This window comes from Onychomys torridus, chromosome 1 (assembly GCF_903995425.1).
Source record: "Onychomys torridus chromosome 1, mOncTor1.1, whole genome shotgun sequence".
Classification (NCBI taxonomy): Eukaryota; Metazoa; Chordata; class Mammalia; order Rodentia; family Cricetidae; genus Onychomys; species Onychomys torridus.
This window is the reverse complement of record NC_050443.1, coordinates 27468435-27485367: the sequence shown is the minus strand read 5'-3', so window position 1 is coordinate 27485367 and position 16933 is coordinate 27468435. Positions and strand designations below refer to the sequence as shown.

The 16933-nt window shown below is 52.9% G+C and overlaps 1 protein-coding gene across 4 annotated transcripts in view; it reads right to left on the bottom strand.

Moving 5' to 3' along the window:
- Positions 1-2264: 2264 nt before the first annotated feature.
- Positions 2265-16933, bottom strand: part of Chst8 (carbohydrate sulfotransferase 8) — a 128996-nt gene continuing 114327 nt past the window's right edge. For all 4 annotated transcript variants that reach the window (XM_036189414.1, XM_036189439.1, XM_036189429.1 and 1 more), the window contains exons 3-4: positions 4243-4274; positions 2265-3711 (exon numbers count right to left, since the gene is read on the bottom strand). In XM_036189414.1, the coding sequence (XP_036045307.1) occupies positions 2620-3711; positions 4243-4274 (1124 nt within the window). In that variant the 3' untranslated portion in view covers positions 2265-2619. The remainder of the gene's footprint in view (positions 3712-4242; positions 4275-16933) is intronic.

Genomic DNA, 16933 nt, shown 5'->3' with positions numbered 1-16933 from the left:
CTCTTTCTCTCTCTCTCTCTGTATGCATGTGTGTCCTAGGGAGGCCCTGAGTGATAGATCACACTAGAGGAGAGCACCTGAGACTCTTCAAACTTGATGAGTTTTCTTGACCCCAGTGACCTCCTTTCCTGGGTCCCTGATCGGGTAGTCCCCTTTCAGGGAGCATGGTGAGCACATGGGACAGGACTAGGTTATGAATACAAAATTCTGCCAGAGAAGAGTGGGGACAGGATTGTCCACAGTCCTACCCACACAGGTACACAGTCATAGGGAGCCATACAGAAGGACATAAAGATAGACAGACGTCACACATGCATGCACGCACACTCTTTGCTATGTCGCACAGTTTCCCACAAGCCCATGAGGCTGGAGGCTGGAGATACCACAGTGAATTCCAGGCAGGGCCTCGGGGTTGGGCCTGTGACCTTCAGTTGATGGCCATACTGGGGGGCACCAAGGTGGGAACTATGACTATTGCCACAGCCTGTGTCCTGCTCTCCCTCTCTTATAAACGGTAATAGATACATTGATGTAGGTCTGCCCAGCTCAAGTCTGGGTGTCCCTGGAAAATGATCCTGTGACATGTTTTATCTTTAGCTTCTCTCTCTCTATCTCTCTCTCTCTCTCTCTCTCTCTCTCTCACACACACACACACACACTTTGATGGTGGCCCAAGGCAATCCTGCCTGCCTCTGAGCAGCAGCATATGAAGTCACAGTGCAGGCTGCTCAGCTGGGCCTCCGGGTGTCCTTTGGCCGAGCGGACAATACTTGAAACTCTGCCCCAGTCTCTGCCAAATGCACCCATGGCCAGGGACACTTTCTGTATTGTGAGCGCTGGAGCCCAGGGCCTGCTATTTCTGGGCCACATTAGCCAGGCCCCTCTTGCCTTCTCTCACATGGTTCTAGAGCTGGTTCTGGCTCAAGTAGAAGGACAGCTTTCTTGGCTTTCTGAGCCTTTGAACACCTGCCTTAAATGAATCTCAAGTCCCTCAGGCTGTGATTTTAGCCTCTTCCCTGTCCCTCTGGGTCCCTCACTATCAGATGGTCACCTCCAGCTGGAACCGGAGGGCAGCCTCACCCTTGCTCAGGGCTACGAGATGAATGTGGCCTCAGCCATGGAAGATTCCAGAGTCCACAGTGGAGGCAAAATGGAGATGGACTAGCTCCAGTCAGTGTGGAAGGCTAGCCGGAGTCCAGCAGCATCCACTTCTCTGAAGACTCAGTGATGTCTCTTCTTAGGGATCCAACAACAGCGTCCTCTCCAGTAGGAACAGCTTTAGGAGCCGTCTCCCAGGAGGACCTACAGATTGCCCCACGGATGGGTCCAGAAAGGAAAGCAGAGGTTCCTGGCAGTCCTGAAGAGACAGGCAAAGACATCTGCCCACACTACAAAGTGCGTCCTTCTCCCTACAGACAGTCCACACAGCTCCAGTCACACCCACACTCTAAGCACCCACAGTACTTCCGCTGGGACCTTTCTGATGGCACTCTGGCTTGTGACAATTTCAGAATCAGTTCTGGCATGGAACTGTATGCTTAAGGGGCAGTTTCCCCTCCCCCAAGGCTGGTTCCTCAAGGATGGGTAATGTGCTAGTGTGCCAAACCTTGAAGTGTTTGGTCAGGTGAATAGACAGGGCGAGAGGTCATGGTCAGGGTCAGGGAGGTGCAGATTATAGCTTTAGTCAGTTTAGGCCAGGTGTCCAGGAAGTTAGGGACATCACTCCTCACCGTGAGAACCACACAGACTGACCACTGACCACTGGGCCCCAATGGGCAGCTGTCAGAGAGCATGCATCTGTTCTAGCAGTCCTGAGAGGGCCTGCTGTAAGGCGTGACACGAGGGACTCAACTCCCTCAGTGAGGACAGGTCTGTCTTTCCCACAGGGACTTCCCTCTTGGAGGGCCCCCAGTTGGTCCGGCTGATTGGGAGAAAGGAATGAACCCCCAAACCCAGAGCTACACAGCAAGATCTTGTTTTAACAGCCCAGAAGCAAGGAGTAGAGACATGGCTTAGCCGTCAAGCGCTCATACTGCTTCTTGTAGCTCAGACCAGAGTTTGGTTCCAGCAGTGCCTAGAGGAGGCTCACAAAGGTCTTGGGGGAATCGGATGCCTCTGGCATCCACAGACACCTGCACTCATGTGCACATAGTCACATATGATTAAAAGTAAAATAAATCTAAAAACTAAAATTCTAAAACTCCCCCAAAGCATAGGCCAAGGTCCCTATGACTTCACAGTGTGACATTGAGTAGACACCACTGCTCTGAAAACCATGTGCTTTATTCAGACCTTCCCTGGTCATAGAAAAGCAGCAGACCTCATGGTCTGGTACAAGGCAGAGGATAAGGGAATGCGGGACATCCCTTACTGCTGGGGCCCTCAGGCTTCCCTGTCAGCATCTTGGCTGAGCTCGGAGCATCCGAGTACTCAGAAGCAAGCTCAGCCAACCCAATGAGGAGATGGGTGAGGGACAAGAGTGAAGGTCCACTGTCTGGGCCTCTATCCCCCACGTAGGGCCACAGCCACCACACCTCACATCATCTGAGGCCCGCGGTATAGCCTATGCACAGGTGAGTGGGCAGACAAGGCCCTCCCCTGACCAGCAGGCCTCACCCCTCAGTACAGGTCCGAGAAAGGCTTGGAGTAGTTGAACATCAGGTAATCCATGTAGTAGAAGTCGTAGGTTCGCTGCCGCTGCAGGGAGGAGAGCTGCGCAAAGTACTGATGGGTGATTCTCGACGTGGTCCGAGCCTCCTGAGAGTGCCTGTCCTTGAACCTCGGGAAGGTCAGGTTCCCAGGCGCGTGGATGAGATGCAGAAAGAAATTGGCATCGTCCTCCATGCTCTCGAACTTGCCCACGAAGTCATAGTCGATGAGGCAGGGGCTGCACAGTCTGCTAACGTGGTCCCAGTGGATGTCCATGCCCACGGGCCGATGGACATCCAGCAGGTACTGGATGAACTCTGGGAACTGCACACCGGAGCCAGTCCGCAGTGCCTCCCCCGAGGCGTTGGCCCGGTAGCGGGCCAGGATAGCCTTGCCAAAGACAGGGTGATAGTAGCTGTTGGGATGCTCAAACTTGTCTCGGAAAGCGGAGACCAGCCTCTCAAAGGGTTCCCGGACAAAGAGCATCTTGGTGTAGGTACTGAGGCGGTGCACGATGCCCTGACGGTCGAAAGTATCCAGCCGCTTGAGGGCGCTGCCATAGTGGACAGTGTTGTGTTGTATATCGGCAGTAGATGAGGCCAACCCTGCAAGCACCATGAGCACCCGCTTCCAGTTGGAGCATCCTGCCTTGGGCACCTCGCAGTACAGTACACGGTGGCGGTCCTCCACGAAGATGCGGGACACGTGGCGCGGAGTGACAGCCCTGCGGCTGCTGCTGGCCCTGTACTTGGCACAGGCTTCTCGCATCACACGCTTGCGCTCCTGCTGGCTCTGATGCAGGCTGGCCCAGCGACTGTCCATGGTGTGGGGTCTTGGCTGGACAAAGGTCTCAGACGAGTTGATGCCTCTGAAGGTCCCTGCAGCTGGCATCTTTTTGATGAGCAGTCTCCGCCTCCGCTGCCGGAGTCGCAAAGGAGACCCCGCTGCCTTCGCCTTCGGATGAGGTCGAGGCTGGTCAGGTACCTGAAGTTGGAGGCCTCTTGGGGATCCGCTAGTTGAATCTCGTGTGATCCTCTCTGTGGGTATTCTCAAGTGGCCATCCTGGGGCAAGAAGATAAGTGGTTAGGATGTTTAGGACAACTGGGCATGGAGGGCCACATAACCCTGGCTCTCCACATGGCAGGGGGCTCTAACCATTCTGGCTTAAATTTCTGTCTTCAGGAAAGGGAAGTTGGGACAGGCTGGTGCCGATGGTATGAGCCTCTGGTCTAAGACCTGCTGGTCACACGGTATTGCGGAAATGTGTGATCAGGGCTGCAAATATAATTTCTACCACAAGGTGGTGCAGTCCCCCCAGGAACCTTAGCTTGGCCAGGGTGGGCGGTGGGAAATGGTGGCCTGCTGGAGACTTGCTCAGATTTACTGTGCCTGTTAGCACAGTCCAAAGGAGCCATCTAGAAGAGAAGAGAAATTCACGGGTCCAAAGCCTCGGGTTTTGTTCCCAAGGCCCTTGGAAAGGACCTGGCACATTTTTCTTCCTGTGAATGGATTCATTATGAGCTCCGAATTGTCTTTCTCGCCGCCTCCTACTTTCCCCAGGCACCTGCAATTTGTGGGGTTCTCAGAACTTACGTGCTGCTGGGGCCTGATGCTGAACTTCATGCCTGGAAAGCAGCAGAGAAGAGAGAAGTGTTAAGCAGTGGGAGTTAAGTGTGGAAGGACCACAGACCTGCCCGGCCCAACAGGCAGGACCCCCTCAGGCCACCCTCCACCCCACCCTGGCATTAAGTCACAAAGCACCCTTTAGAAAGCTCTGTCACCACACCCTGCTCCATACTTGATAATACCTGCACAGACCAAGCCCATGGGAGAAAGGCACTCCACAGTCCCTGGAGGCTCCTTGCCTTGACATTCTCATCATAGCTTTGGCCTTCTTGGTATAGTCAAGGGGATGATGTTCATGTCTGGCTGATCGTGGTGTCCCCTAAAGGTGTGAGCAGAGTGGAGGCCCGGGCAAGTGCTGATTGGTGATGTGGGGAAGATGGAGAGAGATCTGTATGCCACTGACTGTGTTGGTTACTTTTCTGGTTGCTATGACAAAATGCCGGATATACACCAATTAAAAGAAGAAATATGCTCTTCCAGAGGACCTGGGTTCAAGTCCAAGCACTACATACTGACTCACAACCATCTGTAACTCCAGTTCCAGAGACTCCTACCCCCTCTTCTGGCTTCCATGGGTACAGCACACATGTGGTACACAAACATACATGCAGCAAAGATCCATAAACAGATCATTAAAATAAATAAATATTTTTTTTTAAAGAGGAAAGATTTATTCAGGGCCACTCTTATAGAGGTTGCTTGGCCTCATGTGCTAGGACAGGCATTATGTGGTAGAGGAGAATTGTTATCCTCACAGATGACCAGAAAACAGAGAGAGCAACACAGGAAAGGGCCTGGGACAAGATACCTTCAAAGACCCACTTCCAGTGACCTTCAAGCTAGGTCTCACCACCTAAGGTCTTCAGAACTTCCAAAATAGGACCAAGAGCTGGGGACCAAGGCTCTAACACACAAACCTTGTACTAATACTTTTGTTGTTATTGAGACAAAATACAGAAGGATTTATTTTTAGCTCACAAATGCATGGTGGGTGAGGCACGGCAATTTGACTTCTGTCTGTGGTTGGGAAGTGAACCCAACAGCTTGGCCAGCCGGAAACCAGAAATCTCAGGCCCAAACCCAGGCTCTGGCCAGCCCCTATAGTCCTCTATCTAGGCCATGTGTCCTAAAGATTCCACAGTCTCAAACAGCGCCACCAGGTGGCTAGTGCTCAAACACCCAAGCCTTTTGGAGGACGTGTCATATCCAATCAATCACACTTGACCAACCATAGCATTGGTCAAACTCTGGGATGTTCTCTCCACCCACCAAAGAGGTCACACTGGGCCGGGCAGAGGTAAACCAGGGCATCAACTTTGGCCAGGATGGGGAATTCCACTTCAAATCATTTGGTGTGTTAGGGGCAGTTGTTTGGGAAGGCAGGTTTTATGTTAAGGGATCTCCTACTTCAGATCCCACCCATCTACTGAGATGTCAGGGACTCTGTTCCTGGGCCCTGGAGTGGACATCTATGCTCTGAAACTTTGCTGAAAGCTGGTCACAGTCAGAACAACAGCTGCCCCTCACACAAGCAGAGAGCCAGAGTGAGGGCCAGAATTTTGGGGCACTGTGCCCAGCCATACCTGACTGGTTCCTGGCGGGGAAGGAGTGGTTCTGAGGGGCTAGCACTCCCAGATGCCTCTGTGTGTTGGGCAGAGGACAGTGGCTATATTAAGCAGGTGAAGGGACATCTCCTTCATTCATTAGCAAGCAAGGAGGCCAACAAAGGCTTCTTCTGGGATGGAAAGCCTAAACAGCCCGAGTTTTCTGGAACCATCACTGTGTGGGGGCATATATGTATAGTCAATACATTTGGTTTTTTTCCTCGACCATTCTCTACCTTAGTTTTTCATGTGTACGTGAGTGAGTGTGTGTGTGTGTGTGTGTGTGTGTGTGTGTGTGTGTGTGTGTGTGTGTATGTGCATATATGGGTATGTGCATGTGTGGGTATAGGCCAAAAGTTGACACTGGAGTCTTCCTCCATCTCTGACCACCTTATTCATTAGGGATCTCTCACTGACCCTGGTGCTTATCACTTCAGCTAGACTGACTGGCCAGTGAGTCCTTGGGATCCTACATCCCTGCTAGGCCTATTGGTGTGGGCTACCATACATAGCTTCTGGACTTTCTTTAACCCCCAAGTGAGGTAATGTAGTAAGAACTTTCTCACTGCTCTGATTGAATACTAATAGAAACAAGAAGAAGGCCTTATTTTGGTGCATAGATTTCAGTTCACCGTGGCAGGGCAGACATGTGGTAGTCATGGTAATAGGAGCATCAGGTAGACTCCTCCCACATGATGGACCGGGAGCAGATCAGAAGTGGGTATAAACTCAAAGCTCTACCCTTAGTGACCCACTTCTCCCTGCCAGGCCCCACCTCCTAAAAGCCCCATGACCTTCAAAACTGTACTACAAGCTGGGAGCCCATGGGGCCCTTTCATACCCAAACCTTAAGAGATGGAAGCAGAGGCAGCTCCTGGGAACACTGTCACTTTCTTCTGCTGGATTGGGTACTAGTAATGCCCCTTTGGGACAAAGGATGGTATGCCCCCACCTTCCTGGGTATCCTCAGGTCTGTGTGTATGTGGGGACACACATATACACAAGGGAAAGCTTTCAAACAATCCTTCCTGGTGGCGGGGGAGCTCTACCCAGAAGTGGGATGAGCAGTAGGTGCCTAGAGGTGAAGCCTCGTCTAGTGTCTCCTCAGCCTGAGCCCATTTCATCCCCACCAGCGACCCTCCTCCCCATCCCATCCTCTCTTCAGCACAGGCTTCCAGAGTTCATTTCTCTTTGGCGTGTGGGGTCCTCTCCTGCTGCCAACGATGACAGATCCCTTCACCAGAAGGGACCCGCTGCAGCCGCTCCGTTTCCCTCTCCACCACGGCGTTCCTTAATTATTTTCTTCTGGTGATGGCAGCAGGTTCTGCTAAATCACCTCTCCCCCTCAGAGTCTCAGATCCGGGGATTTACTCTGCTTGTCACCCCTGTCAACCTGTCAAGGTGTGACGGTGCTTATTTATATTCCTTTTCCGGAGCAAATGAGTCATGCTGAATCTGGCCAGGAGTGTGAAGGCTCCTCATCACTCATCAAAGTCAGGCTGCGGCTGCTGGGGCTGGGGGCTCTGTCCCCTTTCACCTGTGCAGAGGGGAGAGGATGACCCTGTCTTGTGCATGCTGCCTCTCGGCCACCAGTGAGATTCAGCAGATGGCCAGTCCTGTGGCATCAAGGGCACAGGATAAAGGGAAACTCCCTCCTGGACACAACCCCAAACACATTGGCCCACCAAGCCAAGCGGGTAGCAATGGCCCCCTTGAAGAAGAAAATTTATCTTGCAATTAATAACAGATAAAAGGACTGATCTCACTTGGAGCTGGGAGTGTACCTGAAGCTGTCCAAGCCCAGCCCTTAAACTCAGGGCAGCTCGTTAGGCGACAATGGACCCGATTCTCACATGGCTACTTCTGAATAGAGAGAACCATAATGAAGGGAAGGCAAGGGACTCCCCCGATGCCGTCAGTGCCCTTCTCACATGGAGGCAGTGACTGAAGCTCTGGGCAAGGCAAAGCCAGAAACCAGGGTGTCCGAAGGCTGCAGCAGGTGCATGCCCCACTGACAACTCTATGGAGCACCCCAGAACGGTCTGCTAACCATCATTTCTGATGTGTCCTCAGGGCTGGCATCAGTAGCATATGACTCTGAAGAACAAGAAGGCTACGGCTTCAACAGAGCCACCTCAACACCATCCATCCCTATGGTTCTAAATAAACAGAATCTAGATAAAAACTGAATTCAGCAGGGCGTGGTGGAGCATGATGATCCCAGCCCTCAAGAGCCTGAGGCAGTAGGAGCACTAGTCCAAGGCTGGCCGAGGCAATGCATAAGCTCAAGTGCAGCCAGAATCAGCCTGGAAAAACGGGCTAGGGATGTGGCTCCGTGGATAGAGTGCTTGCTTAAAACTAGCCAGTGAGGGGCTGGGTGTGGCTCAGTGGTAGAGCCTCTGCCTAGAATCCCCAGTGAGGGGCTGGGGGTGTGGCTCAGTGGTAGAGCCCCTGCCTAGAATCCCCCAGTGAGGGGATGGACTTGGTGGTATTGTGTTCCCCAAGATATTGTGCATGCTAATAAACTTATCTGGGGTCAGAGAACAGAACAGCCACAATATTAAACATAGAGGATAGGCAGTGGTAGCACACGCCTTTAATCCTAGCATTCCAGAGGCAGAGATCTACCTGGATCTCTGTGTGTTCAAGGATACAGCCAAGCATGGTGACTCACTCCTTTAATCCCAGAAAGTGAGCCTTTAATCCCAGGGAGTGATGGCAGAAAGCAGAAAGGTATATAAGGCGTGAGGACCAGGAACTAGAAGCTTTTAGCTGGTTAAGTTTTCAGGCTTTTGAGCAACAGTTCAGCTGAGATTCGTTCTGGATGAGGACCCAGAGGCTTCCAGTCTGAGGAAACAGGATCAGCTGAGGAATTGGCAAGGTGAGGTGGCTGTGGCTTGTTCTGCTTCTCTGATCTTCCAGCATTCACCCTAATACCTGGCTTCAGGTTTGATTGTTTTTTTTTTTTTTAAGATTTATTCATTTATTTTGTATACAGTATTCTGCACATATCCCTTCAGGCCAGAAGAGGGCACCAGATCTCATTATAGATGGCTGTGAACCACCATGTGTGAATTTAACTCAGGACCTCTGGAAGAGCAGCCAGTGTTCTTAACCTCTGAGCCATCTCTCCAGCCCCCAGGTTTGATTTTATTAATAAGACCATCTAAGAATTCTGCTACAATGGACTGTGGCTCAGTGGTAGAGCCCCTGCCTAGACTCCCCCAGTGAGGGGCTGGGGTGTGGCTCAGTGGTAGAGCCCCTGCCTAGAATCCCCCAGTGAGGGGCTGGGGTGTGGCTCAGTGGTAAAGCCCCTGCCTAGAATCCCCTAGTGAGGGGCTGGGGTGTGGCTCAGTGGTAGAGCCCCTGCCTAGAATCCCCCAGTGAGGGGCTGGGGTGTGGCTCAGTGGTAGATCCCCTGCCTAGAATCCCCCAGTGAGGGGCTGGGGTGTGGCTCAGTGGTAGAGCCCCTGCCTAGAATCCCCTAGTGAGGGGCTGGGGTGTGGCTCAGTGGTAGGGTGCTCACTCTAGATTTCACACCCAGAAGAACAACAATGAAGTGAACCTGCTGGGCAGCATAAGCTGTGACTCCTCCTCTTCCTTCCAATGCCATGGATGCTGCCATGTGCCTGTCTCTCACCCTCACCCAGGACAGGAGGCCCTCCAGGTCAGCCACACCCTCTCTCTGCTCTCATTGTCTGGGTCACCTGCTTGCTACCCTCAGTACAATGTTAAAATCTGTAAGGTGCTTCGACCCTCTGCACAGCAGGGAATAAAGTTACCTTCTCTTTCTGGACAGATGACATTCAAAGAAACACAAAGTGAGAAGAAACAAGGCGTGAGTTGTGGGACTGCCAAATGCGCTCCGTGCTCTGAACTCCTCATCACCTGGCAGGTTTTCTTCTCAGTAGTTTGGTTGAAACCTTTTCTGCTTACCTTCTGAGGGGAAGCAAAGGCCAGTGATGATAGGTAAGGCTCATCCTTTTGTCTTCTTTTCTTCTCTCTCTCTCTCTCTTTTGTGGAACTGAGGATGGAACTCGGGGTTTTATGCATAAATGTTTTACTGATGAACCCCTCGCTAGGTGATTCTAGACAGGGGCTCTACCACTGAGCCATACCCCAGCCCCTCACTGGGGGATTCTAGGCAGTGCTCTACCACTGAGCCACACCCCAGCCCCTCACTGGGGGATTCTAGGCAGGGGCTCTACCACTGAGCCACACCCCAGCCCCTCACTGGGGGATTCTAGGCAGGGGCTCTACCACTGAGCCACACCCCAGCCCCTCACTGGGTGATTCTAGGCAGTGCTCTACCACTGAGCACACCCCAGCCCCTCACTAGGGGATTCTAGGCAGGGGCTCTACCACTGAGCCACACCCCAGCCCCTCACAGCCAGGTTTCTTTCCTCTCCCCTTCCCTTCCTTTACAGTGTTTTTGAGACAGTCTCACTGTACAACCCAGGCTGACCTTAAACCTTCAATCTCCCGGTCTCAGCCTCCCAAGCTCTGGGATTAAAGGTGTGTACCAGCATGCTTGGCTCTCAGAGCTTAACAATCAGGAGGGGCAGTCTGAGTCTGTGGCAGAGTACCCCTCTACAGAGATACAGAGATGTTCTGGTTTCCACACTGAACCCCAATCCCTAATGTTCAGGATAAGCTAGAGGAGGTGACTGTGTCCAGCCTGTGGTCAGATTGTGTAGACATTTGGTATATAGACATTTCCACTACTGGGTGGAAAAAGAACACAGTACCTAGAAAGGGCTGAAAATCCCCCACGTTACCAGGTATGTTACACTTGAGGTGACAGCTGCTTGGCCTACCCAGGTCCACAGTCCTGGTGGCCAGTGTGGAGAGGGTCCTGCCACTCTGGACTCTGGGTCCACAGAGGGAGAAGCCCTGTGAAGGAGTCAAAACAGAAAGGTGGGGATGGAGACTTTAGGGCCAGGAGAGGCAGAGGGTGGGTTCCAGATGGAAGTCCATCCCTGACTCTTCTAACGGAGCTACTTCCCTTTCCATATCCCAGAACTTCCGGCTGCAGAGGCCTCACAGCTGTCCATACTGCTTCTTTCCACGCTTGTTCATACCGGGGCTTCCCAGGCAAGTCCTTGGGGTTTGGACTGCTCCCCTTGGCTCGGTCTGGGTCCTGGGACCCTCTCTGCATGTACTGAGTCCACGCTCACCACCCCTCACATTCCCTCAGGACTAGCAGAGCCACTGGTGTCCTTGGCAACTCAGGTTTTAGTGTCTGCACCACGGTTTCGTCCTCTTGATGAGAAGCCCACACCTGACACCTGCTCTGGACAGGACCAGAGCACAGGGCAGCCCTGTATGTGGCCAGTGCTGAGCTGAGCCCAGAGGCCCAAATCCCGGTGCAGAAGAGGATGCCTGGGAATGGGACATGCTCTGCCCACGAGGCTCAGAGGCAAAGCCTGAGCGAGCAGCCGGATCCCATCTTACAGGAAACTTGGAAGGTTCCTGAGTGAGGGGCAGTTTTCTAGGATTCTGAGGAAAAACATACCCAACAAGAAGTACCCACATGGAAAGGAAGGAATGAGAAAGGGGAGGAGGGAGGAGAGGGGAGAGGGAGAGAGAGCACAAGAGAGGGCGGGGAAAGAAGAGAAACAGGAGAAAGGAGAGAGGGATTTTAAGGAGTTGGTCAGGTGATGACCACTCACACAGCGCTCTCTGACAGGCAGAGAAGAGGCTCCAGTCAAAAAGATGTTTAAGGCAGAATTCTTTCTTTGATAACGTGCATTTTTCTTTCTTTTTGAGGCCTTCAACTGATTGGGTAAGGCCCACCCACACTACTAGGCAGGTCTTTGCAATTCAACCTGGAAGAGGAGATGTTTTTATGGGTCTGCAGTGTCCTAAGGGTAGGGCAGGAGCAGACTAGATCTCGGCAGCAGGGGTGGGGCAGGGTGGGGCGGGGATCTTTGGGTTTTTGAAGGACAGTGTTGGAGTTTGATGTCCTTAGGGAGGGGCTTTGTCTTGCCTTTCTTGGACAGGAACAATGCCTAGTAGATACTCTAGAGGCTCATAAATGCCTGCGGTAAGGCTGATGCTAACAGGCTGTGCTGGGACCAGATGTGGGAGGGGACCTGAGATGTGGGAGGGGAGCTGAGACAGCGACCAGGGTTCTGGCAGGAGTCACCGACTCTTCCCAAGTGTTCCTCTAGTGTAGTTCTGGGGCCTGGAAGGACTTGCGTGTCTGAGTGACAGGTACCAGTTGAGCGGTCAAGTGGATGGGGCAGCCCAAAGCAGAAGGATCTGCTGCCACTCACGGCTCCATGGCTATGAAGTCCGCCTCTCCTTGACACAGACACCCCTAGATGGCTGTATCCTGCAGCCATCTGTGGCCCACCAGGCTGGGGTCCTGTTCCTGTGGCAGCAGCCTTGTTGTGGACACTTCCTGTGGCTCTCTTCCTACCGGCCCAGGTCCCTCCGACCCTGAGGTCTCTGCTGGCCCAGGGGGGAGGGTTGAACTGCTCCCAGGGACCTCTGACAAGCTCAGGGTGAACAAGCAACTCTGCACGGGTAGACCATTAATGTATGCAGATTATATGCAAAGTGAAAGACCCAAGTGCTCAGCAATTAGAGAGCAGCCTGGGCTCTAGGCACCAAATTTGGATGAAAGAAACCTCACGAAAAGGCTCTAAATCCTCACGTGTGTTCACAGGAAAATTCAATTTACTAAATTGCTAGATTACAGGGCATTGCCTGGACTGGTCGCAGTGGGTGGGGGTAGGGAGGTTCTGGCTAGTGGAGCTGCTCCCGACACAGATGTCAGCTGTCCCTGGACCCTGAAGTTGGCTCTGTGGTTGGCCAGAGCACTCTGGGAGGTGGGATTCAGACCAGTCATTCCCAGGTGGCCCATCCCCGACTGTCCACGCAGTGGTGTCATTCTCCAACCTGGAGCCTCTCTTCTGTGGGTTGATGTCGTCCGGGTGTCCCGATCCTAGTGAATTCAGTCAGATGACGGGTGGTCATTCTTCATTTTCTGAGTTACCCAAGACTTGGTAATGGCTAAAACATAGTTCAGTTGGCTGTCTGTCCTAAAGGCTGCAAGCCCCAGAGCATGGCTGGCACCGGGCAGAGCATGCAGGGGGCAGGAGCTTGCGAACCTAGGTTGCTTCTCCCTCTTCCTAACTCCAGCTCCTTTTCTTCTTGATGCAGTTCTAAGGAATGAACCCTGGGACTCAACAAGCCCATCAGGCACTCTACTACTGAGCCATGCCCACGGCCTCTTGCTGGTAGATTCCAGGCAAGCACTCTACCGATGAGCCATGCCTCAGTTCATTCTTTCTGTTTTTACTAAGGCCCTAATCCTATCTAGGGATGGGCTAGCCTCAAGACCTCACCAAACTCTAATTCCCTCCCCAGTACCATCATCGTATGACTCTGGCGATTAAGTTGGCAAACACATGAATTTGGGGAACATGTGAATCTGTAGCAGAGGGTACAGTGATCTGTAAGTTTGGACTCATCCCAGGACATGGCTAAGAAAATTTGTCTGGAGAGTTCGTTCTTAATTATTGGAGACAGGGTCTTGCTGTGTAGCCCAGGCTGGCCTTAAACTCACGATCTTCTTGCTTCAGCCTCCGGAGTGTTGGGAATAACAGGCATGCGGCATCAGGCCTCGGTACCTGGGTATGAGTCACACGGTTTAGTGAGGCATCGGTATATCAGAAAGGGGGAATGAGTGTGAGGGACTGTAAGGTGGGGACCGAGACAGATGTGAGTGCTGTATGACCTTGAGCTCAAGTGTCACCCTTTCTGTGTCCTCATCAATACAACGACCTAAAGCACTCATTTGTACAAGTCCACAAAGGTGCAGGTGGCATGGGGCATTTGGAGCAGCCAGCTCCTGGAGTGGGGATGTCCTGGTCCCTTTCCTGGGCACAGCTGCTGCCATGGTGCAGGGCTCTGGGAGGACCAGCAGAGGACGGAAGCAGGAATCTCCCTGTCTCTGACTGATGGGCACTGGCCTGACGGAGCTGGCTGCTGCTTGTTTTGCTTAGTGATTCCGTTCTCTGCCTCTGTGATTAGGATTCTGGATTCAACTGGGTAGTTCCCTGTCAGCTCAGCCTGGGCTGTGAATTCCCTTGGAACTGTCAAAGACTGGCCTGTAAAAGCTGTCTGTCAGTCAACCAGCCAGCCGCTTGGCTGGTCTGTGAACCCAGCAGCTGCTCCACCAGACCCCACAACCAGCCTCCTGCCCATCAGTTGGTGGGGGAAGGAAGCCATAAACATCTAACTCCTCCAGATGCCCTGCCCATCTACAGGGAGAGGCCCTGAAAGCGTTTCTTTGTCTATGGTATGTGGGTGGTTTCCACTGTGTCTGGGGTATGTGCGGGGTCACAGCATACACATAATCACTGTACTTCAGTTTGTGTAGTGATGAGATTCATTCACATGTCTTATGGTGCAGTACACCATGCATGGCAAAGAGGTGTCCACAGTGTACATGTGTTCTCCACACAATGAGCTTTCTGCGGTGATGTGGCATGTGCAGGGTAGGGGAGAGCTGAGTTCACATCGCTGCTGGTCTCAGAGTCTACACATATGGCTTCGCCCAAGGTGTACCCTGTCTGTCCTTCAGGTGCTCTTGAATGCCCACCTGGAAGACAGGTGGGAGCTGGTGAATGGTGTAGGAGGCAAGCAGGAACAAACTTCATGACGCCCACAGGGGACCCCTCGTGCCCTGGAGCTCCCATTTCTGCCTCCCACACCGGCAGCCACTCAGACAGCTGGCCCTCTGCCCACCCCATCAGAGTGCCATGCTAGTCACTACCATGTGCTCACCCACTCAACGTGGGCCAGGCTGTGTGCTGCCATTGGTGATGGTGTCTTTGCCAGGAAAGGGACAGTTCAGTCAAACTCATGGCCCAGTTAGGAGGGAAGGCAGGGATAAGTGACTCTGCACGTGCTCGTGGGGCTGGAGGCTGCAGCAGGCAGGGCAGCCAAGAGGGGACAGCAGCTGGCATCTGAAGGAAATGAATACGGACATTCCTGGCAGAGCTCAGCAGCCCTGCCTCATGAGAGCCAGGCTCACAGGGTGAAGGGAGCCAGACTCAGGGGTGAAAGGAGGGATGCAAAGACTGAAGGGTGTCGAGGAAAGGCAGGACTGAAAAGATTGGAAGGGTCCAGCAAGCAAAGGGCTTCACAGTCCTAAAGGCATCAGACTCTATCCCCCAGGGTTCAAAACTCAGCTCTGGGCTGGTTGTAAACTCAAGGATCACTGGGTGATGAGGGGTGAAAACAGAACAGCAAGATCCCCCAGGCAAAGCTGCCCTGACCAGGAAAGGCACCCAAGGCCTGGCTCAAAGGATAGTAAAAGAAAGTGGGGTTCCTGGTCCTCACGCCTTAAATACCTTTCTGCTTCCTGCCATCACTTCCTGGGATTAAGGGCTCTCGTTACCATGCCTAGCTGTTGCCAGTGTGGCTTTGAACTCACAGAGATCCAGACAGATCTCTGCCTCTGGAATGCTAGGATTAAAGGCGTGTGTGCCACCATTAAAAAAAAAAAAGAAAGTGGGAACGAAGGGGTTGATGGGGCCAATGTTCAACAACTTCCTCCCGTGGAGGAAGGCCCTCCTGGGCTGGTCAAAGCTGGCTCTGACTCACATGGGTACCAGCAGGACAAGGGGGTTGGCTGGGAGTGGAGAGAGGCAGCCTCTGGTTTCTGGCTTGAGTGTTAAGTTGGACTCTGGTGTGTTTCTGTTGAAAGGGAACAAGTCCCAGTAGTTTGGGGTGCTTATGGGCTTCCCAAGTATAAGGGCAGGAAGAGTGAGGAAGGAGAGGATGAGCTGAGGCCAGAGAGGCATGCATGTCCAGGAGCCTATTTCTGGCTGGTGCTCTGTGGTGTGTGTGTGTGTGTGTGTGTGTGTGTGTGTGTGTGTGTGTGTGTAAAACTAGCTCTTACCAGAGTGACAGGAGGGACAGGAAAACAGGATGGAGGCACTGAGCCTGGGTATCACAGCTGCACGGGGCTGTGCCCAGTGAATCCAATGGGATGGAAGGAGCTGGGTGTGACGTCACACACCTATCATCCTAGCACTTGGGAAGTGGGGGCAGGGCAACGGGGTAATCTCAGCTACATAGTGAGTTCCAGGGCCAGCTCCATGAGATCGTGTGAAAGAGCCCAAACTAAAAATCACCAAGTAGGGTGAATGTGACTGCTTATAGGATAGGGTACCCAGTGACCGCTCTCCTACCATCTCAGCAGGAAGGGCTAAGTTTAAATAATAGTGAACCCTTACTATAGAGTCCCAGAGAATAAAACAAGGGGCTCACCTAGGAACTGGAGCCTGAGGGGGCTCCACAGAGAGGCTGCATAGTGACCCTGGCGTCAGCTGGCCCAGACCGTGTTGGCCATTCAAGGGTAGGTGTGTTCACTGTCTCCCTTACTGGCCTTCAGAGGCAGTCAGTGGGGCAGCCTCATTACTGTAGTGGCTTGACCGGAAGATAATGATCTTTCCAGCTCTGGCTGGCCTCTGGATGTGTCGTTCTGGTGGCAGCGTCAATTACTGAGCTGGCCTGTGGCTCTCAGACCTGTCACAGCTGCTGTCTGTGACAGCATGAAGAGCCACAAAAGCAAATCTATCTTAGCGCATGCTTCTTTAAAGTGGGCCTTGTCCCTTACAGGCCACTCTGTCCTGAGGGAGGCATCCCAGCCCATTCCACTCTCAGAATCACCCGGGGCCTTCCCAGGGGCTCAGGGGTGGGTGCTCTGATCCTCGGTGTCTGTGTACTGGTGGCCAACACTGAGCACTGACTTTGTCCAGAGGTGTCCCTGAGTCTCCCTGTCCTGACTCCGGCAGGATGGGTAGGCAACTACATTACCAGGGCCCTCCCATTCGTCCAGCATTTGAACACTGGAACCTCTGTCTTCCAGAGGTTGTGCTGGTGCCCAGTGACAGACTGGACTGCAAAGACAAGGTCAAGAGCTCCCCCGACCACTCCAGGGGGTGGCAGGGAGGCAGGGACGGGTCAGCATGGCTGTTCCCTGCTAAAAGCTACAGTTTGCATTTGGAAAGGAAATGCCTTTTGATTTAGAG